We start from the raw sequence: 23,727 nt of genomic DNA, 5'->3' as shown, positions 1-23,727 counted from the left end.
AGCCCTTTCAGAGGACTTGAAAGAGGCTGTTGTGGATACTGCCACAAAGGTGCAGAGGGAGCGCGCTGTGGCCCTGCTCTCCTCGAAGTGTTCCAGGGAATAGTCTACCTGATCTCTGATGAGACGGGTCTAACTGTATGTCCAATTACGATGCTTGAACATCACCAGTGAAGGCTATGGTTCTCATTCACGTGGTGCATCGAATCACCACATTGGTACCAACTATCCTGCCCAAACAATCAGTGGGTGTCCAGCCCAGGGCGGATTACATACTTCACTGCATCAGGCTTATCTTGAATGGTCTGAGCCAAATTGGATCTGCAGGTGAAATTTAAGCCAGAGAGTCCGATAATGCATGGGAGTAGAGACCCAGTAAGCAGCTGGTCTTAATGGACCTAAGGGCAAGAGTGGCCAAGGAAAAACATCCTCTTCCAGCACACTTCCATCCTTTTCAACTCTGTATCTGGTGGGGGCAGGTTCGAAGTAGGGGGCTGCATGAGCAATGCAAGGTCACCACTTGCCTAGCCACAGCTGGGCATGAACAAGGTTTTGCCCAATTACCCATGAGGGTAACAGCAAGTGCCTCATTAAAAGGTGACAAAGGTTCAGAGGAAGATTGTTCGGGTTGTAGGATCTCTGTGATCTCATTCTTTACTTCAGATCCAGGACTTCGGCTGCCCTTCTAAGAACCATGTAGAAGGACTAGGGGATGGCGGAATGGGGGGGAGGGACACCAGCCAATTATCGGGGGAGGATTCTAGCTGAGTAGCCTCTTGTAGCCCCAAATAGAAGTTAATCATTGCATTTTCGGGAACAATCATCCAACACGATCACCAAATGCAGGTTGCCTCTGATTAATGTCCATTCCAAATAGTTGTTGAATTACTGGAGGGTGACCTATAGGCATAGCCATGGTCTTGCCTGAGTCAGAAGGAACATGGTTCAGCCACATAGGTGCTGAACTCGCACAAAGCTTCGTTCGAGGTTGGGACAGCTTTGTTCAGAGTCTGACAGAACTGGGCTCCAAAGGTAGAGCTCAAACAGCGTTCAGGAGGCATAGCCAGTGCAGAGCGGGCCCATTGGCCGTAACCAGGCTGGAGCCCGACAACACACTACAAGGAGCCAGTAGGGGTACCAAAGACGAGAAGCAAGGCATCCTTAAATGGCCCGACTTGTTGCCGAATCACTGAAGGTCCGGGAAACTTGGGGTTCACCAAAATCAATTCCTTAGCACGGGACTGGGTGCAAGCCTGCAGGGCACACAGACATCCTCTTAATTTCGCAGAGGGAGAGTGGTGAGATTGGTACGAGGCTCATTTAGGACTTCTTGTGTTTTTCTTTGTTCTGGACTTAACCAAAGACTTGGAGTGCAATGAAGATCTGTCACAAGACCAGCCCGAAGAACAGGAATGAGTCAGTCATTGACTTCGAGCAGCATTGGCATTTTTGTGATTTCCAACAATGATTAGCATAGTACAGTTTGGCTTTGCAGTTCCAGATAGCTTTCGGATTTATAAGGGCAAACTCCCTGCACAACTTGGGAGTCATGGCCTCACCCTAGACACTCGAGGCATACCTCACAGCAGTCAGTCACAGAAATTAGTTTATAACAATCTCTACAAGTTTTAAAATCTCTGGTTTTCGGAAGTGACATTGCCCTTGCACGCTGGAGATATTTTTTGAAGGAAAAAGAAAAAACTCTGCAACTGACAAAGAAAAGAAGAAGCTAGTTCCAGATCAGTGTATGAAGGCAAAACTACAGTAAGCGATGTCTGTGTGGAAGGGCGGCACTTTTATGTGGTTCCAAAGTCACGTCCGGTGCAGGATGGAGTTGATGCAGAGCCAGTGTGCATGTAATGCTGAGAAAATTCTCCTCCGTAAGTCTGGTGCCTAGGGGTATTTCACGAGGAGAGGAATCTGTGGTTAATAAGTACCCATCAGAAACATAGTTGCTGAGTTTAAGCATTATTTTTCATTTGAAGCATGTGCTGCTGTGAATCTGCATTCAATATAAAGCACTACCATGAAAAAGCTGTGGTGAGCAAGCAGATGAGGTAGATGTTTGGAATAAAGCCTTAAGTAAAGTTTGACTGATTAAAGCCTTCTGGTTACCTTGAATATCAACATACAAATTCTTGGTGAAAATCTTGCGGATGGATTTTGTTTTATCAATACAAAACATTAGAGCTCTCAACATCCAATGTGTGCAGTGCCATTTCTGCCTTATTTCAGAGTGCTGGAAATAAATAGGCAACTAAAAAGTCTGATTTACATTGAAAGTGGAAACTATCTTTGGTAGGAATCAAATATTTGTTCTGGTGAACATGAATAAAAGGTTCCTAATACTGTTAACACTTGCAGTTCACTGACTATTCTCAGTGAAGTGATTGCAACAAAGAAGGCTAATCTATAGGATAAATGTTGCGTATCATAAAAGTGCAGTGGCTCAAAAGACAGTCCTATGAGCATAGTCAGTATGATATTTAGGTCCCATGTAGGGGCCAGTAAGGTCCTAGGAAGTTTTTTTTTTTTTTAAAGTTTTTTTTGAAGAACCCTCCGCCCTCATGAAAGCTTTAACAAAGATTCTGAACAAAGATGTATGGTGTCTGTTCGGCATATAAGCATTTACTTGTGCACGGTTTGTTTAATAAGACAGAAGGAACAGTCTTACTTCTAACTCCTGTTCTCTCATAGTGGAATTTCCATTATAGTCATAAGCACTGAATAGTCCGCCCATGTGCGGGAACCCGGGAGCACTTCTTCATAATATAACTTAAGTACAGATGTTCACCTTTCTTCGGAAAGGCCTGCCGAGTCACTTAAGAGAGAAAGTTATTATGTAGCCTATAGGGATAGGCGACAATGGCCTGAAATCTTCATTCTTAGTTCAAAAAAAGGTGCTAAGGTGCTAAATTACACCTATATGCTGATTTTGTAAAAACAGCATAAATGTATTTTGCAAACCCTTATTTGAAGAAACAGAAAGATGAAGGAACCTAGGACAGTGTAGCCTCATAGGCTTTCACTATATTAGTGAAAATAGAGCCTGTGCCTTTAGGAAGCCAGAGACCACCAGTATCCTATCATGCGGAGAGTGTGATGACTCTTTTAGAGTACTGATTAACTTTGTCCAATCCATCGGGGAGGAGGGAGGATTGCTTATGAAAATGGAAATTCCCCTACAAGAGAAATTGAGTTACAGGTAACAAACTATTCCTTCTCGCGTAGGGGATTTCAATTTATAGTCATAAGCACCGAATAGAGTAGCAAGCCCATCCCTGCCTGAGACGGTGGAGAGGACAAGAAACAATGCCCTTCGAAGCAAAAAGTTTCCCAAGGGAGGCCTGTCCTACTTGAGCATCTGCTTTGGCCCCTGAATCCAAGCAGTAATGCTTGGTGAATGTGTCGACAGATCTCAGGGTGGCTGCTTTGCAAATCTCTGGTATAGGGCTATTTTTAAGCAATGCAGCTGTAGCTGCTTTACCCCTAGTGGAGTGTGCTTTAGGCTTAGCTGACAGTGTTTTATTGGCCTTTTGATAACATGAGGATGGAGGAAACAATCCAACCAGAGATGAACTGTTTAGAAGAGGCCATACCTGTACGGATAGGACCAGTGCTGATAAACAGCTGGTTCGATCTACAAATGACTCATGTCTTGTCTAGGTAGAATTTTAAAACTCTTACTTCCAGGGAATGGAAAGATCTTTCCACTGGAGTAAAGGGATTCTGGAGAAAGATTGGAAGAGATATGGTCCGATTAACAAGAAAATCCTAAATAACCTTGGGAAGAAATTTCGGATGAGTTCTCATAACCACTTTGCTGGAGTGGGAGATTGTATATGGTTCGTCAGAACAGAAGCTGGATTTCGCTGACCATACGAGCTGATGTTATTGCTACAAGGAAAGCTGTTTTCCAGGAGAGGAGTTGCAGGGATGCTTTGCGAATAGGTTCAAAAGGATCCTGCATGATACGAGAGAGTACAATATTAAGCTTCCAGGGAAATGAGTGATGCCTAATGGGAGGAAAAACCTTTCTCAAACCTTCTAGAATATCATTGATGACTGGGATTTTGAAGAAAAAAAAAAAAAAAAAAAAAGAGGTTTATGGTGGACATTTCCTGTAAGCAGTAAGAGCTGCCAGGTGAACCTTTATAAAGGAAAACTAAGACAGATTTTGCCAGATGGAGCACGTATGGCAGTATGATGTCCTTCTGGCAAGATGTGGGGTCCACATTCTTGGAGTAACACCTAATGCAGAATCTCTTCCACTTAAAGGCATATATGGAACGGGTGTAAGGCCACTTAACCTCTTTGAGGATGTCCATGCATTCCTTTGGCAGATTCAAGTGCCCATACTGTACTATCTCAGGAGCCATGCCACCAAATTCAATGAGGAGCGATTGGGGTGTAATATCTGTCCTTGGAACTTTGTCAGGGGGTCTGTACTGCATGGCAGCCTGAGATGTGGACAAATGCACCGGTGAAGGAGGTCCATGAACAACCATTGACGTGGCCACTCGAACTATTAGAATCATCTTGGCTCTTTAGTAGAACAGCTTGATGAGAACTGCTGGTGTTAGGGGAAAACAGTGGAAAAGCATAAAGAAATCTGCTGGGCAAGTCAATCCATAGGACATTCGCAAGCGTCCTTGGTTGGTAATACCTCGAGGTGGAGCTTTGGCATTTTTTGTTTTCTGTGGTGGAGGACAGGTTGATAGAAGGTGTGCCCCACAGATGAAATAAGTTGTGAATTACAGCGTTGTGCAAAACCTACTTGTGATTTTCTTGCAGAATCCAGCTGAGAGAGTCAGCCTGAGCATTCTGCACACCTGGAAGATGTGTAGCGATGATAGATGCCTGGCTACGAGCCATTTCCATATAGTCTGGCCTTTGTGCAAAAGTGGTCTGGACCTCGTACCTCCCTGCTTGTTGAGATGGTACATGGTAGTCATATAGTCCGTTTGTACAAGCAGGGAGTTGGTTTTGAAGGATAGATTAAATGCTTTTAGCGCTCGATGGACTGCGTATAGCTCCAGAAGGATGTTTTGGTATGTGGACTCTGACCATGTGCCCTGGATTTGGAGGTTGTCCATGTGACCCCTCCAGCCTAGAAGTGAGGCGGCTGTCACTATTGTTTCTATAGGACTCTCCTGATGAAAAGGCACCCCTTAGCGGGCTCTTTGGGAAGCACCAGCACTGAAGGGACAGCTTTACATGACAAGATAATATTATCTTATCCTCTCAATTGCCGTCAGCTGGTCCCACTGGTCAAGACATTCCTGCACAGGTCACAATGGAGATGAGCATTCAGTGTGAGGAAAACACAAGATGCCATCAAGCCTAGGAGAGCGGATATTGTTCTCAATGTTGGACGGTAAGCTGGTAAGCTTTCATGAGAGTGACATTTCTGAAGAACCAATAAACGTCTCTCCTCCGAAGGGTACACTCTTTCCTGTAACGTGTCAATTGTCACTCCCAGGTAGTGCAATGTCTGAACAGGGACTGAATTTAACTAGCTGAGGTTTACTTGAAGGCCTAATCTTTTGAGGAGACTGCAGGTCCAGTGGTAGTGAAGCTGAGCTTCTTGAGATGTGGACGCCATAATCAACCAATTGTCTAGGTAGTGATAGGTGAATATTTTTTTTTCCTCAGATGGGCAGCAACCCTGTCATGCACTTCGAGAATGTTCTGGGTGCTGACTTGAGATCAAATGGAAGGATTTTGAACTTGTAGTGGTCTCAACCTACTACAAAACTCAAGAACTTGTGGTGCTTTCTGGAAATTGGAATATGAGAGTAGGAGTCTTGAAGGTCTGTGGAACATAGCCAATTCCTTTGGTGTAACTGGGGATAAATTAGGTGTAAAGACAACATCCAGAACTTTTCTCGCCAAATCCACTTGTTGGCTGTTTTGAGTTCACAAATGGGTCTGAATTAGTTCTTTTTTTTTTTTTTTTTTTTTTTAAAACAAAAAAGAACCTGGAATAGATTCCAGATCCTCGTGGGAGAGCAGGAATGGACTCCACTGCCTGCTTCTGTAAGAGGATGTTTACCTCTGCTTGAGATTTGAAATCTGGATGGTTTCGGCGGATTGGCTGGTGGTGGGCTAGTGAATATGCAAACAATATTCAGAACCCAGGCGTCTTGAGTGATATTTTGTCACTCTATCAGGTAATTTGGATGCTTTCCCCTACTGGAGTGGGGGGACGGAAGAGGGGAAGTAAAGATTCAGGGTTTTGGCCGAGATGGATGTTTGCCTCTTTGAGCAGGCTGCTGGGTAGATCTCTCTCCAGACTGCTTTCTCTGGTATGACGGATGAGTCGTTGGTGCTGTTGTTGGGCACTGCTTTGTAGGCCTCGATACCAATGAGGAGTTTGAACCCTGTCGGAATAGGTATGATGTTGGTAGGGTAGGAAAGATTTTCTTTGTTCCCTGAGCTTCTCTAAGCTGACTGCCTTTAGAGTGTCTGTCTCTGCCTTCATTATAGCCATTTCGCCATCCATACGACTTCCAAATGCAGGGGTGCCAGAGAATGGGAGATTTACTATTCTCTGTTGTGCTTTTGTTTTGAGGGCAGTAAGATGGAGCAAAGAATGTCTTCGTGGGAATACTTGTGTGCCACTAAAATGGATGAGTCTGCTGCAGCACTCATAACTTGATTGGATTTAGTTGACATGGGTATATTTAGTTTTGTAGCTTTCCTCACCAACACTTCCTGAAAAGTTATGATGTCATTCACTGGTGAAATTCGAACTGGTGGAGTGTCAGACAGTGTCAGTGAAAATCTTCCAGTTGAAGTGGAGAATGAGTCAGTGATACGATGGTTAGATCGGGAATGCGAGTGGCGAGAATGATGACCATGGCGGTTAGGCGATGAGCACTGTGAGCTACGTCAGTGCCTACTTGAGTGATGGCGCAAGCTGGACCTTGATCTGGGAGTGTCCCGTGGTTGCAGGAGTGGTGACAGTGAAGGAGGCACATTCTGAGTTAGCTGAGGTGGTATTGGCAGAGGCGGAGAAGGAGGAGGAGGAGGAGGAGGAGGGGATGCAGCTCAAGGAGGACAAGGCTCAACCCTTGAGGAAGGGGAGTATGTCCTGGAATATTCCGAATCAGGAGAGGAATAAATGTGTCTCCTCTTATCTTGCCTCCTGTAATGTTACAGATGGTGAATGACTCCTTGACGGCGATCTCCTCTGATGCCTCTATGTCTATCTACTCACTGACGGTGATCGAAAGTGGCATCTCGATGTTGATGTTGCCCTCAATTGGTCTATAACAGCTTGTTAACGTCGATGGGGCCCTTGACGGCAAGTGATGACCACGTCATGGTATAGATGGATTTCTCAACGTCGAACAAGGTCTGTGTGTTCACACTGACTCGCCATATGTCAGAGTTGTTCTTGGCTGCTTCATTTACATCGAGCCTGCTAATGACGGCAAACAGGTAGGCGCCATACCTCTCATCAATGTCAATCCTCTCGACCTAGACCAAGGCCCAGTGTCTTTCCTGCGCTGGTTTCTTCTTTCTGGAAGTAAGGAGACAGCCCTGGTAGATGACTGACTTTCTCCTCGCCATGAGGTTCCACCTTCAGATGAAGCTTGCTGTGTTTGCCGCTCTTCAGTGCCATGTAGTTGGATTTTCTCTCTGTCTCAGGGTTTGTGCGGAATACGTCTTGCAGTGTTGTCAAGACTCAGGAACATGACCTCAGGGAAAGCAAATTATATAAACTTTGTGGGTGTCTTTTTTGGCCTTCTTTCTCCCACATGGAGAGATGTAAATCTTGGCAGATGGAGAAGCAATGTTTTTGGATTTTAAGTAAAGGATTAAGCAACCAGTTATTCTTTGATTTGGATGCCATACAGAGACACTAAAGAAATTGTTGGAGGAACCTCCAGCGATAACCACGATCATTAATCAATTTGAAGGGAAGTACTTTAAAGAAAGCCATAAGAGCAGACCAATACTTGCCATAAACAATTTGGCTTAATGGTGCTACCTACATAAATATTCTGTTCTGATGACCCATTGTTGATTAGATTGTATAGGATGACTCGAAACGTCAACATAGTTTATTTCTAAAAACAGTCCACAGCAATCAGAGGCTTATAGACAAATGAATTGAAGGTTCATTTTGAAGGCTACTTATTCTTTTAGCCACACCTTTGTACATACTGTATGTAACACTGGTGCACTGCTTTTTTCACTTTAATCACTTTCACTGCACCGTCATTTTAGGAGAACCTGAATGTACTAAATTCTGATTTAGAACCATTATTGAACTTTAAATTGAATAAAATGTATTAACTACATAAAATCAAGACAAAAGACTTCCAGAATTGATTCAAATCACTGCAGCGGATGTCAAAGGCTACACGTCCTCCTTGGGGACCAATTTTTTGCTACATATTCTTTCCCCCACAGGAAGGCACTTGTTAAACAAGGATGCCATTTTGACTAAAAATGTCACTTTTCAGTCAGAAAAATTAAGAAACTGCTAGGGAGAAAAAAAACGTTTAAGCAAAACAGTTGTCAACAGAATCTGTGAGGATTCTGTGGAGAAAAAACCTTTGAAAACATCGAGCTCAGTACTCCAAGACCCTGTCAGCAGGAGCTGGAATACAAGAACTGAAGCAACTATCACCTGCTCAGCATGATGGGATACTGGTTGTTTCTGGCTTCTAAAAGACACAGGCTATATTTTTACTCATTTAATGGCAACCTATGGGGCTACACTGTCCTAGGTTGCTTCTTCTCTGTTACTCCACAAAAAGGGTTTGTGAAAGACATTAATGCTGTTTTGACTAAAACAACATCAAATGATATATAGATGTAATCTCATGGCCCCTTTTTTGAACTCAAGATGAAGATTTGAGGTCATTGTAGCCTATACCTATAGGCTGATAATAATTTTCTCTCTTAAGTGACTCTGCAGACCTTCCCAAAGAAAGGTGCGCATCTCCACTTAAGAGGATATATTATATGAACGTGTGCTTTGGTGTCCCCGCACCTGGGCGGGACTATTCAGTGCTTATGACTATAAATGGAAATCCCCTACGAGAGAAGTGTATGCTGACTCCACTTTTTGAAGGTGTAGGAGGTGACATATGATAATCTGCACTTGTACTTTAAGAGGTTCTACTTGTTTGCTCATGCAGTATTGAGCAAATCTCTTACATTTTGCTGCATAACATACATGGGCAATTGGCTTGCTGGTTTAATACATGGCACAGATATATTCCTGTGGTATTTTAGGGTACCCACACTCTGAGACCCTGAATGACAAATCGCTATTTCATTCTCCTGAGACTGAGCTGACACATGCCATATAATTAGGTCTGCTTTGATTGGTAGTCTTTCGTGTGGAAGGACAGACATTTGCAGTAGCATCAACTGCCATAGCTGCCTTGCCCACATTGGTGGAACAAGGATGAGTCATGAACATCTGTCTACCTCAGTTTCCGTAGTATATAGTGGGATCAGAGGTAGTGGAGAAAAAGCAAAAGCAAATATCCCTGACCAGCTCATCCATAGTTTACTGGGCATAGACTGTGGTTGTTGGTATCTGGGGTAGAATCTTGAGTATTTTCAATTTTCTGTGATGGCAAACCAATCTACTTTAGGTGTTCCTTTGTCGGGGTAATATTGTTGTAGCACTTGGGCATTCAGCTCCCACTTGAGTACTTGTTGATGCAACCTGAACAAGTCTGCAAAGTCGGTGTCCACCTCCAGTAGGTATTCTACAAGGAGCTGGATTGGACTGCGAATGGATCATTACCAGATCATTTGAGTTAGAGCAGTGGTTCTTAACCTGTGGTGCACAAACCCCTTATGTCTCCCCAGAATGCTTACTCAGGGGGATACACATAAATATCGAAGATTAAATATTATCCATAAATCAATATAATACCTATACATAAAGCTAAATGTAAAGTTTAAAAAGCTCTGTAAAAACGAATGAATATGAAATTGGATACTAAAAATTAAGTTGGTATCCTTGTTTTGATTTGTGTGGCCAGCACTAGTACAGGAGACAGAATCTGGTGTCGCTTACTGGTGGCCTGGCTATGCGCCAACAAAAAGAGCATGCATTAGGAAGAAAAGACATAGGGGTGTCATTATGACCCTGGCGGTCGGTGCAATAGTGGAGGTATTACCGGCAACAGGCTAGCGGTACATACTTCGCCTATTATGACATTGGTGGTTTGGCCAAAGCTAAACCGTCAATTTAGCACACCGACCGCCATGGCGGTAACGACTGCCAGGCTGGAGACTACAGTCTCCAGCCCGGTGGCCATCCCTAGGCCGCCCATGGAATTTTGACCCCGCCCACCACCATGGTTTCTGTACTGCAACGGAAAACATGGCTGTAGGCATTATCAGTGCCAGGGAAGGAATTCCCTGGCACTGATAGGGGTCTCCCTCCCCAGAATCCTCCCCCACCCAATTCCCCCTCACATACACACCCATGCACACGCCTGCATACATTCATACACACGCACAGCTACACTCAAGAACATACATCCAGGCATGCGCAATCACACGACACAAAAAGCATGTACACACACACCCACTCATGCACACATGCATTACACACACATTCAAACACAGTCACACACAGACACACACAAAACACCCCCATCCTCCCTCTCCTGTCAGAGAACCCGACTTACCTGCTTGCAGGGGGTTCTCCAGCTGGAGACTGGGCGCAGAGCTGTCCACCAGCAAAACACCACCAGGCCGTATCATGGGACATGGTACCGTAGGTGGTGTTTTGCTGGTGTGGCACTGATGCTGGCAGCAGGGCCTTATGACCATAGCCGGAGTTCTGCCAGCCTTCTGGCGGAATTCCAGCTACTGTCATAATTCGCTGGATGGTCGATAGCCACGGTATGTTGGCGGCCACGGCGGTAGGCGGCATTTGCCACCAATGTCATAATGAGGCCCAAAGTGATATTCTAGAACATAACATATTGCTTTGCTAGAAATAAAATTATATTTTGAAAAACCTCCAACATTCTCATTAAAATTTTGATTTTCACATTTTTGTTTGTGAGTTAAATAAAATAATCCTGGATTTGTGCATTTGATGAATTCTTGTGCATTTTTTGTGGTTTGAATCACAATTGTTCAGGTGGGAATCCCTGGCTCCCTGGGGCACACAGAAGTCAAAAGGGTTAGGAACCCCTAAGCCAGAGCTGATCAGTGAGTGAGTCCATTGTGTTTCTGAATATTATATATAGCAGTCATGCTGTTTGTCTTTACCCGAACTGTTTTCCCTCAAATGGACATGTAAACCACTGTGAGCACTAGCTGTATTGCAGTCAACTCAAGAAACTGACAGAATCTGCTTTGCTCCAGCATCAAAGTACCCTGAGCAGTTGCTAAAATGTGCAACCCACCCTATGAGTGAGAAGTCAGTGGGAATGGTCACCTGCAGCGGACGGTCAAAAAATGTCCCCCAGAGTGACCACCACTGTAGCTATGTTGAACTCCGGGCTTCACCAATACTAGATTTTTCCCTTTTAACTGCTGCTTGTGACCATTGCCTCACTAGACACTTCTGTAGCAAGTGCCAGATCAATTTTATAATGTGGTACTACAGCTATGCACGAAGCAATCATCCCCAATTAGTTTTAATGTTGTTCTCACTGATAAAGGACATGGTGCGTGAAAAAGGAGTACCAGCCTCTGAAATGTGTCCACCCAGTCTGGATTTGGGAAGGCTTTGCCCGTGATGGAGTCCAGCCCCTACAAATGGTTGAATCTGTTATGTGCTCAGGGGCAATTTTTCTGCGCGTACTCGGAATCCTAACTTGTTAAGCCTGAGTGGCACTGCTACTGCACTTTATTTTAAACAGCCTTGGGGTTGTTTTGATACTCCCCCCACCCCCCAACCCCAATTAGGGAAGAACATTGAACTAGTAGAGTTGTTCACAAATCTAAGTTAGCTGTGAAGTGTCAGATGAACAGGGATGTGGATGTCAGAGTATGTGAGGTCGAGGGTCCCCATGTGCTCTCCATCACAGAACAGATGGACAATTTCCTACAGGTTTGTCACAGACCACAGGGCAGGGTACTGTATTTTTTGGGAATGTGAAACTATAGCGAGTACACTGTTTAACCATTCTTGGGGGAAATTAATTTCAGTTTCAAGGGTGGAATGTTGTCGGTGTGGGTTGGTTTTGAGGTACAGAGCTCTTAGCTCGAGGTTTCTCTGAGCAGACCTCGGCTTTTGGTGCCGAGCAGATCTTGTACCAATGGCCAAACCTGAAAGGAAAATGAGGGTATAGGTTCAATGGCACCTTTTCTCAGAAGTGTTAGTACCTCCTGTAGGCAAAGTCACTGGAGATACTCAATGATTCCATTATATTCAGGCGAGATGGTGTGGTATGGAACCTCACAAATAATGTTTGCTAGATAATGGACTGAACCTAATTCCCAGTGTTTTTGTTCTCCCACTGTGGACGGAATAACTTGATTTATCACCACACAGATATTGTGTCACTGGGCCATGAGTGGCATGTCAGTGTTTGGAGGTTGAGGCACCCTTTCCACTGCAATCTCAACCATTTCCTCCACTGCTGTATTCACTTTGAGTATAGGGTTTCAGTGCCTGTCCCTCCTAAAAGGGTTGATACTCCGAATGGTTGAGCCCTGCGTTGTGGCTGCAACTTTCGAACCCCATCTTGTTCGATTTTTTCGAACCCTTGTCTTGGAAGAAGGACTTTTCAGTCCCCAATGGCCTTGGCAATGTATTGTCTAACTGTTTTGAACACCAGTCAAAGAATGCGTTAACTAATTTTTGCTAGACTTGGGGGTAAAATCCAACACTAGCAACCATTCATGTCTCCTAAGAATAATGCTCATACTAACCTCTCTGGACACTCAGTCAGTTGCACCCAGGGAGCACCTAATGATGGCATTTGATATCAGCTTGCCCTTCTGCACTAGCGCTCTCCCTCCTTGTGGTACGCTTCATGTAAGTGTGTATTCAGTTACTCCATTTCCTTCCAATTATAGCAATTGTATCTTGAGAGAAGGCCTACCAAACTGGCAACAGGCTACTGCTTTGCCACCTTCCACTGAGATTCATGTCCCTGCCATGTCTTTATTTTTACTTTATCAGGAGGAAAGGCACCCAGAGAAAAGAGGGCACATGTTTTTTTTCCTTGCTCAAGGGACAACAAGGAAATTACCCCTTATATAGTGGGTGATATAGGCGTATATGTTTCTAGATCCTTGGTGTCTCAATCCTGATCTTTGTAGGTTCTTTGATATTGTCACCTGTACATTTAATCATATTTTAACATTGGTAAGAACTGCACAGATCTCAGTCTTTGAGTGGCTCCACTAAAAAAAACAAAAAAACTCCCCAAAATAAAAATAAAACATCCTCCTCTTATCACAAATAAACTGAGCTTGTAGTGGTCAGCTGCAAACTGTATGACAGCATGATAGGAGTAGGAGGCAAAGCCTTGACTGGATATGGCTCTAAACTGTTGTCGTCCTGAGGATCTGCATTACAGTCATCCAGTGGGTCATCGGCATCCTGAGGTGGTACCCATGTCAATGTAAGGTACTCTAGGATCATATTGACTGTCATGGTCTAAATAGGTGCAGAAGGAATTAACTAAATCCTGTGGCGACAGTGGTCTGTGTGATAGAACTAGGGGCCTAATTTTAGTGGCTGAAGGAAACATACAAACGCTATTTTACCTGAAATAATGTTCCACTTAAAGACTTAGAGGCTGTTTATTTTTTATTGTGCCTCAAGTACTGGGACAGCTAAAAGCTTATTTCGGATTGTGGTGCTGTGATGTAGTACTTTGCCACTGTTTTGGGAGATAAAGTAGAGTTTCATGTGAGTTACTTGTGACAGGAAAAAGAGGACTGTGTATTAAAAGTATGCAACCTGGCTAAAGTACCCATCCTCTGCCTCACCTCCCTGGAAACAAGGTCTCCTGTCTTCATCACATTTGAGTAAGCATGCAAACATAATTCAAAATATGACTTGTCAGATGTCACATTTTGAATGCCCTGTACAGAGGGCATTACAGCCATGTTGGTCACTACCTCCCAAAATGTTACAACCATTAACGCTTAAGTCCACATATTTAAAAAGATTTATTTAACATAGTTAAACTAAAAAAAATACGATACACTGTATTTTGCAATGGCTGTTCTGTATTTTCCAAAGTTAGAAATAGGTTTTATCAGTGTTACTGTAAATAACTTCAAAATAAAACACTTAAAAGAAAAATGCTTTAATCAAATTTGTCATTTTTGTAACCGGTCTTATTTTGCTTTTCCATAGGAAACAAAAAGCACAATGACTTTAGGTGTACAATATGAACTTTGGCATAATCTATTAGAAGTAATCAAGTAATGATCTTGTTTTACAGACCTGGGCCTTATTGGTGCTGCTAGAAATGTTGGATGTTTGGCAGCTTTGGGTTTTACCAGCTGGCTTTGAAGATACGGTTGTTTCTTGTGATCCTACTCTGTTTACCTGCTTCGATGATTTGCATGGTGTCCCAACAGACTCCTTGATGGAAAAGACAAAATTACTACTTTCACTTATAATATTCAAGTTTATACTAAACATAAAATGGGATACATGTGTCAAATCATTTATGCACAACAATTCTAGTCGATTTGTTTCTTAACATAAGGTTCTGCTTTTTCATTTTTTCTTCTGCTGAAATACAAATATTTTTTTTAAACTCCATTCACTGTAACTCTTCAGCTTGATTGACAAAAAGGGCAGCTAGCTCTATCATCACCAGAACAATGAGAAAGTGGAGTCCCACATTAAAGTTCTGATATGTTATTGTGCAAATAAATAAACAAAAATAACTGACTTTGTATTTGAAATTACAACCATTCTCAGCAGTGCTGGTTTTGCAATAATACCTCACTCCAGTGTGCTGATGTTGGTTTCATTTATTTTCCCTTCCTGCACCCTCAGGCACAGAGTGTGAACAATTGTTGGTAACTGTGCGCTAATCACTAACTTGGGACCTTTCGGTATGTTTAGTGGTCAATCCTCCGAATAGGAAAAGAGGAAGGGCAGCAAGGAACCTATGCTTAGAGAAGTCTTTAGAGCGAGCATTACCAAATGTAAGTAACTTCTTCTTCTGCTAGATAAATCCAACGGCAGACTCTTCACTTTAGGATAGATACCAAAGCAGTTCTTCCTCAAGATGAAGGATCTGTTGAATGTGCTCGGACCAAAAGGTCTTGCATAATCCAGAGGACGAAATGTGCTTCCCACCAGACCTGGCTTTCAGGTGCTTCATGAAAATATGTATCAAAGCCCATGATGCAGCCTTATGGGGATCAAGGGGATGTCTGGCCCTGATGGAAAAGGCCCTCTGGCCTTCCAATTGCTGCTTCTTGGCCACTGTGTAGCATAACTTTGACAAAGTCCCTAAGGTCTGACTCCATCCTATGTAGGCGTTCAATCCATCTTGGTTAATGGAGAAGGCCTTCTTTCCCAATTTATGCAGAATCACTGTCATGAGTGCTATTAGATATTGCTGTCACCTGACCTTATCTTTCTAAGAACAGTGAAAGTGTGAAGCCACTCAATCAATGACACAGATGCACCCAACAAGGAAACATATGTCTGGGTGAAATGCCTATGTTTCACCATGTCAAGGTTGACTGAAAACACAAACATATAACCAAGATACTGTAGTCTGAATTAACATCCTTTTACCTTTTGTATTTATAGGGAAATTTCTAGGATGCATACTTAGATTGCATAATTTAGATCAGGTATTCCAATCCCCTGTAAGGTTTATAAGTATGGCCACTTGAGGAGAGGTCGTCCTTCGTCCTGATTATCGCCCAAGACCCTGCAAGAGATAGTCTCACCTACTGCCAGCAAACTTCACGGATGCTACATCTCATCTGAAGCTGGAAGTCGATAACGCTGAGCCCCGGAAAAACACGGACTGATTGCTTCTTTCGCCAGGAACTCTGTCTCCGTGCCTAGGCTGATAAAGACTGCCTTTGCGGTTGACAAGGTATGTAGTGCCTCTTCTCTCCCTAAGAAATTCTAGACTGTAAGTTGCTCTGCCTTCCATGCTCTCACAGTATAGCGCATAGAAGTAGGTGTTAGGTTCTAGATTACCTTTTAAATGACATTTTAAACAATGCTAGAAGTGTTCATGTATTCTCATTATTCATTACGTGCCTTCTTGGTGTTTTTGTAATATTCTTGGTAGTTGTTTTAGATGTACTGAGAAACAGATTCTTCCTGTAGTAATAAATACTTTTTACTAAAAAGTATTTATTCCTCTCAGTACAGTGTGTGTGATAAGAGTGAATAATGAAAGGTTTGTTTGTTATCCGGCGCTACAATAACCTATATTTTACATCAGTTGCTGGTATATTGAACTGAGTTCACCCGTGTCATCCATGGGTGGGGTAATGTGCGCAACACCTTAATGCAGAGGACTATCCACCTCAACAAGGTCCTCTTCTGCAAAGCCATATCTTTCTTTGTTCCGGAGAACCCCACAAAAAGTTGACTGTCCACTCAAAAGTCCTTAGCACAAGCTATCCAAAACCTTAAAGCAGTTTTGGGGTATACCCTATTGAGTCTCTCCTTCACTTTCTACCGGTGTGGGGGAGAAAACAATGCTGATAGACTGAATTCTTTGATATGGAAGACAGTCATGATTCTTGGTAAACAGGCTGCCCCTATCCTCAGCATCAATCTATCTGGAAAAAGCATAGTGTGGGGCGTTGCACTAACCTCACTTGGACTTCACTCACATGGTGAGCTGACAATCACCATGAGGAAACCCGTTTTCAAGGGCAGGAGTAACAGTGAGCGGCTAGGTATAGGCTCGAAATGTTCCTCCAAGACAATTTATGATCCCACAGGAGGGAACACGTGTCAAATCTTTAATAAAACTCATCACAACAGGTGATTTTAAAAAAGGAGGGTGTGTACAGCAAATGTAGAGAGGCTGAAAGGGCCAACAAAAACTATTTAAGTGTACACTGCAAAGCCTTGCTGGGATAAAGGACAAAACAAACAAAAGCATATCAGACAGATTTCCTTGTAAAGGATCAGTGTCCTGGGCACTGCACCAGGTTACAAATTTCTCCCAGGGCCCCAGGCCAAACTTAGATGAATTTAGTGCAGGGGCATCTGGTAGCAAGGATGAAATCTACCACCTCAGATTACTGCTGTCGCTCAATCTCCATTCTTAGTTGCACAGATCTTGGTGGAGAATCTGCCCTGCCGTTGGGACAACAGGTCCACCCGAAGGGGTAGAATGTTCATGCTCAGAAGGAAAACTATTACACTGTAAGAATCCGTTTGTGGCATGCACTGCTATAGATTCATATGCTGTGCATACTCCTGCCATCTAGTGTTGGGCCTGGATGCATGCAAGTTCTTTCTCTTCAAAGAAGTCTTTGGATCACAGGGTACTGTGACTCCTCCTCTTGATGATAATGTGCATGGTCATAGACTCCACTGTTAGATTGTTTTCCCACATAGCGAGTGAGAACGGAATGTAAAGCAAAGCATTATTTAGAGAGATGTCCATGCATAAAAGGAAAAAGTGATAGTAAGAGACACTACAATGGCCATAGGCATCTGGGCAAGAGGGTGGGCGCATGTGAATCTACAGGACTACATGCCACAAACAGATGCTTACAGGGTAAGTAAAATTTTCCGTTTGAGACAAGTGGCTGTGAATGCACATGCTGTGCAAAGACTGAAAGGGGTGCTCCCAAAAAGCAGTGGCTGATCTGTGGGTGTCGTAGAAGATTGAGAGAGTGTACGGAGTAACTACTTGACAACATTAGATTGTTGGAAGGCTAGGACATCCACTCAGTAATGTTTTGTGAAACTGTGTGGTGTTGACCAAGTAGCTGCTCAGCATATATCAGATATGGGGATGTTCCCCAGGAAGAACATAGAAGCTCCTTTTTTCTGAGTACAGTGTGCTCTAGGAGGCGTGAGGAAGAGTCTTCTTAGCTTTAGCATAGCATTTCTGGTTGCATTTAACTATTCATCTGGCAAAGCCGGACTTTGATACAGCCTTCCCTTTGTGGGGTTTGGAGAAAGCAACAAAAAGTTATTTAGTCTTCCTCAATGGTTTGGTCCTGTCAACGTAGTACAGGATGACTTGCTTCACGTCCAAAGTATACAGAGCCCATTCCGCAACTGAATCAAGTTGTGGAAAAAAGTCGAGAAGGTCAATGGACTGATTAAAGTGGTAGAGTGAGACTAACTAAGGGAGGAACTTAGAGTCTGTGCGGAGGACAAACCTTTCCATATGAACTTGGAATAAAGGTTCTTCCAGGGTTAATGCTTGAAGCTCACTGACAAGTCTGAGTGAGGTGAGAACAACCAGAACTTCCACTTTCCAAGAGAGGAACTGCAGGGGGCATGAGTGGGGGCCTCAAATGGAAGGCCCCATGAGTCAGGTGAGAACAATGTTGAGATTCCACGATGGTGTCGGTGGTACCCAGCGAGGAAGGACTCTCTTGAGACCCTCCATGAACGTTTTAATTACTGGCATCCTGAAGAGAGAGATGTGTTGCCTGTTCTGAAGGTAGGCAGCCATGGCGGCCAGGTGTAGTGGTATGGAGGTAAAGGCTAGACCAGAAACCTACAAGTGGTGTAAGTAGTAGACAATGTCTTGTACTGTGGCATTTAAAGGTTCAATATATTTGAAGTGATTAGCACATAGTTTACTCTTGGCAGCACAGCAGGTCTATGTGCTCCCTTGAGAATACTCATGCCTTCAGGTGGGAGATTAAGGAACCCACATTCTATGACCTCAGAAGCCAGATGAGGGAACTGGGATCTGGGTGCCTGATTTCTCCATGGTTCTGCATAAGAATTCTGGCTTCTTTGGGGAGCCTCTTGTGCAGAATCAGAGAGCGTTCGAACAGAGTCATGAACCGGGCTGGATGGCACATGCGAGTGCCACCAGGGTGAGGCACGTATGTCGAAGCCTCCAAACCATAAATGGAAGGAGAGGTGGAAAAGTGTAGGCAAAAATCCTCAACCCGCTCATTCATTGTGCACGGCCACTGGACTATGGGGGTGGGATCCTGGAGGCGAAGTCTGGACATTTGACCTTTCCTGCTGCTGCAAATAGGTCGATCTGTGGGGGAACTCCATCTGGGAAAGTAGCAAAGAAGGATTTGCGGGTGGAGTTCCCACTCGTGGACTTGTTGCAGCATCCTTCTGAGGAGGTTGGCAAAATCATTGTCCTTTCCCAGAAATTAATCCACTAACAAATTAATTCTGTGGCGGAAAGCCCACTGCCAAATGCTCTGGGATAGCTTAAAAGGTTTGAAAGCATGTGCCGTGCCTTGCCCTTGCCGGGCAGAGTTCAGATAGGCTAACCTCCAGGTTGAGAATAATATCTACGTAGGGTTGGATCTGGAGGGGTCGGAAGTGGGATTTTGTGGAGTTGATGGTAAACCCTAACTTATGAAGATGGTCTATTGTGACCTGTGTGTGTTTGCAGCATTGTTGGCAGGACGCACTCTTGATCAGCCAGTCGTCTAGATAAGGGAAACCGTGGATGCTCTGTCTGCACAGGAGTGTTCCCTCAACAACAAGGCACTTGGTAAATATCTGAGGTGCAGTAGCAACTCCGCAGGGGAGCACCTTGAACTGGTCATGGTTTCTGCTGTCCACCAGCCTGAGGTATTGGCGATGGGCTGAATGTATTAGTATGTAGAAATAGGACTCCAGATGAAACGCGGACGTTTAGAGGCCAGAGGTCTAGAATGGGTCTGAGGGACCAGTCCTTTTTGGGTATTAGGAAGTACAGAGCAATACTCCCATGCATTGCTGATGGTGAGGACGAGTTCTATGGCTCCTTGGAGGAGGAGGGCTTTGACCTCCTCTCAGAGTAGCCTCTGGTGTTCTGGTGAGAGTCTGTGATTACGAGGCAGAATAATGGGAGGCGTGGAAGGGAACTCCAGACAATAACCATGTTGGATAATACCCAACACCCACTGGTCTGAGGTGACTGTCTGCCGTTTGGGAAAGAAACCTTTTATGCACCCAGTAGGTCTGCATCATAGAGGTCCCATGGGCCCCACTGCAGGGGGTTGTCAAACGTGTCATTCCCACACCCACCAGTGTTAAAGTGTGGAGACCCTCGCAGTGTGATACCAAGGGGGTTTGCCCCCAGATAAGGCAAGGAGAGCAAAGGCTGAGGAACAAGGTGAGGAGATGATTGTGTATGGGGTAAGGTGCAAGTAGCCTTACCTGCTTTCTTGCACTGTTTTGGTGGAATTGGAGCATCCACAGCGTCCTCTAAGGACAGCTGTCCTTTCGAGTTTGAAACAGCAGGACACAAAGGGCAGGCAAGGATCCAGCCTGTGCGGGGGTGGATAACCAAATGTGTCTGTCTTGAGTCAATTTCATTTTGTGGAGAATTGGCTCAACTGTGCTGGCATCAGACTTGCTGATAGATGCCGAGGTCTTTGGCTCCGATGGTGCCTTTAAGGCAAATGTGGTGGGTGCCGAAGGTTGGCTTAGTGCCAGAGTAGCAGGTAAAAGAGTGACGTGTCTTGAAGGCTACTTCAGCACTGAGTTGGAGCTGGGCAGAGCATCTGAAGTGGTCTGTGAATGTCAACCATGGCCTGAAGGCAGTGGTACTCTGAAAGCCTGTCTCTGGTCCTCCAGAGTGACTGAATGCCCTTTGGCAGAGGGCTGCTCAGATTGAAAGGGGTGTCTAGGGGGGAGGGTGTGCTGTACTCATGGATTGTTGGGCTGGCGGAAGGTCCCTAATTTCATCCAAAGCTTTCTTCAGTGGAGAAAGCCTCTCCATCTGCTGCCCACGGTTATGGATGATGCTCCCCCTTAATGTCCTCTGGACTGGAGAGGTCTGGGGTGCCGTCACAGCTCCTAGAGTCTTCTTGAATGGAAGCAGGTGGCCTCTTTGTGCTCGGGCACAGGTTGCAGACGATGGAGATGGGTACGAGGATATTTCGCATGCAAGCGAGAATAATATCGAAATGGCGTCCGCTCCATCAAGTCGAGGCATAGTGGACAGATGATACAGAGAGGCGGTATTAAGCCCTAAGGGGCAGGGCCCGTGGTTGGCTTGGATCTCACTCAGGCAAAGAAACCAAACACTGATCCCAGGCGGACAGTTAAGAGAGAAGAGATCTAAGTACAATACCGACTGAGGGAAGGAAACTAAATGAACCGAAAAGAGCACCGCAACGCTGTTGACCCTGAGCCCAGCCCGAACCTAATGTCAGGAAAAAACACAATCTAACAATGCAGTTGATGACCATGCATATTGTCGCCAAAAGGAGAAGAGCCTTGTGACTCAAAAGACTTCTTAGAAGAAAAAGAATTGCACACATCTAGGCCCAAAACTATATGGCAGGAGTACGGACATCATATGTATCTACAGCCACACATCTCTAGCCTCTGCTTACCACACTCTCCTTGCCCAATCCAGAGCCACCAGGATGACTTGGGCCCAGTCGTTCTTGATCTTCTGAGGTGTAGTTGCAGGAAGGAGTAGAGGAGTCCCTTGCTCCATTAATGGATGTCCTAGCACAAAATTGTCAACACTGCAAGTTCTCAATGGTGGTGAAACGATCTAACCAGAGTTTGCCCCCAGTGGCTGAAAAAACTGTACGCTATCTCAAGTCACAGACGCCACTCATGATCTGCCAGATTATGTTTCCTCAATTAATCCACTCAAGCATTCAACAACACTGCCAGGGTATTGGTGATCAAGAAAATGCTCTCGTACTCTAGCCACCTCCAGAGGCACAAACCCTCCACCAAAGGACCCAGTCCACCCTGCTTGTTGCATTGCCAAAGGCCAATGGTGTTGTCAATAAGAATCTGTAGCAATATCCTCTAGGGGAAGCAGGATGATGTGGAGCTGGCCCTCTACTGGAGGCCAGATCCCTCTGATCTCAACCTCCCCAAGTCACTACCCTAAACCAGTAGTAATGCGCTCATCTTCACTGTCTGCTCTGGGTAGGAAAGGGAGAGTGGACCGGAGCAGACCAAACTGGAATTTGTCAAGTGCTGAGATCATGTGCAATCTCTCCTAAAACCTGCACGTCAGAACAGCAGCCCTGCAGTGGAATTTTGAATTCCACTGTAGGGCTCACACCTGCCTCCTGGTGTGGTTGACAAGGAGACTGCACAAGCCTAAAAGACAAAGAAGCCCCAGAGCTGCCCTCACATGAATCCAGGACTGAGCATAAAACATCGGGATCAAGGCCTAAATGGCCTTCACTAGCTGATGTGGAGAACTTCACTGTGTACACGATCGCCCCAATGAATGAAAGCCTCTGAGACAATCAGGTGGGACTTCAGTTTGTTTATGGTGAAACCCGAGGATTTCAAAAGTTCCAATGTCATCCAGAGGTGGACCACAGCTGATTGTGACAAGCCTGCATTCAGCAGATAGTTGCTGAGATATGGGAATACACAAATTCCTAATTTCCAAAGGTGGACAGCAAGCACCAGCATCACTTTCATTAATGCCTGGGATGCCCTGGTGAAGCTAAAAGAGCATGCAAACTGAAAATGATGCTGCCCTCCTTGAGTCATAGGCATCACCTCTGTGGCTGCTGATAGGATACATGAAAATATATGTTCTGTAAGACCAAGGACACCAATCCAGTCTGCAGGGTCTAGATTAGATAGGATCGGAGCCAATGTGGCCATGTTGATTTTCTCCTTCATCTAGAAGACGTTGAGAGAACGGAAGTCCAAGATAGTCTTGGAGTTCTCATCCCTTTTTGGGATAAGGAAATAGCAAGAATACAACCCTCGTCATTCAGTGAGTCTGATACCCTTTCTAGGGCACCATTTTAAAAGCAACAGGCATACCCCTCTTGCCATAGGAAGGACAGATGCTGTACTGAAATGTGTTATGGTGTATAGGAAATATTGGGGGAGGAGGGACAAGGTAGGGCATAGCATGTCTGAAAAATTTGCAAGACATCTCTCAGATGTGGAGGATCACCAACCGTTGAGGAAATGCTGAATCCTGCCTCTCATCTGGTGAGGCGAGTGCCAATGAGGGCAAGCTGAAGTGGTTTGCTCACCAATATAGTAGGGGGAGAGGAAATAGAAGACTGATGACCCTACTGGCTTAAGCGTTGCCTGCCTGATACATACCCACAACCCCAAAAGGACTTGTTTGTCTGCTACATCACTGATGGCTGTCCAAACACAAGATCCTCGGGACAGACCCAAAATGTCTAGAAATGGTTGCAGACATTGTTTGATAGGGGGGGCCACAGCCCTAAAGGGTGTGCTGTAGCTCTGCTATCCTTTAAGTGTTCCAAAGCAGACTCTGCTTTCTCTCCAAAGAGGTAAGACCCATCAAAGTGAATATCCATTAGCAAAGCTTGTACACTGCTGGCGACCCCTGTGGACCTCATTCAGGAATGTCTATGAAGTACAACATTAGTACTGACTGCCCTGTCAATGCAATTTGTAGTATCTAAATCAGCGTAGACAACCTATTTCGCGGGGGCTTGCTCCTCATGCAGTATCTGAGCCAGACACCGCACATACCCCAATATCATCTAGGACAGGTGGCAAGATTTTGTTGCCCATGTCCCAGAGAGCATGTGAATATCAGCCCAACAGACAGACTGCATTCACAGTGACAAATTAACAAAAGAAAACATCAATAAGCGACGGTATCCATTCTTTTAGAATCTCTGTCTCCATCCCTCTGT

The 23,727-nt window shown here is 44.6% G+C and overlaps 1 protein-coding gene across 1 annotated transcript in view; it reads right to left on the bottom strand.

Moving 5' to 3' along the window:
• The window catches only part of TENT4B (terminal nucleotidyltransferase 4B), a 320,397-nt gene that overhangs the window by 15,732 nt on the left and 280,938 nt on the right, over positions 1-23,727 (bottom strand). Inside the window, exon 11 of the mRNA XM_069218695.1 lies at positions 14,405-14,545. Coding sequence (XP_069074796.1) covers positions 14,405-14,545 — 141 coding nt within the window. The remainder of the gene's footprint in view (positions 1-14,404; positions 14,546-23,727) is intronic.

Source organism: Pleurodeles waltl, chromosome 12, assembly GCF_031143425.1.
Source record: "Pleurodeles waltl isolate 20211129_DDA chromosome 12, aPleWal1.hap1.20221129, whole genome shotgun sequence".
In the NCBI taxonomy this organism is placed as follows: Eukaryota; Metazoa; Chordata; class Amphibia; order Caudata; family Salamandridae; genus Pleurodeles; species Pleurodeles waltl.
The sequence above is the reverse complement of the archived record's forward strand: the minus strand, read 5'-3'. Positions and strand labels throughout refer to the sequence as shown.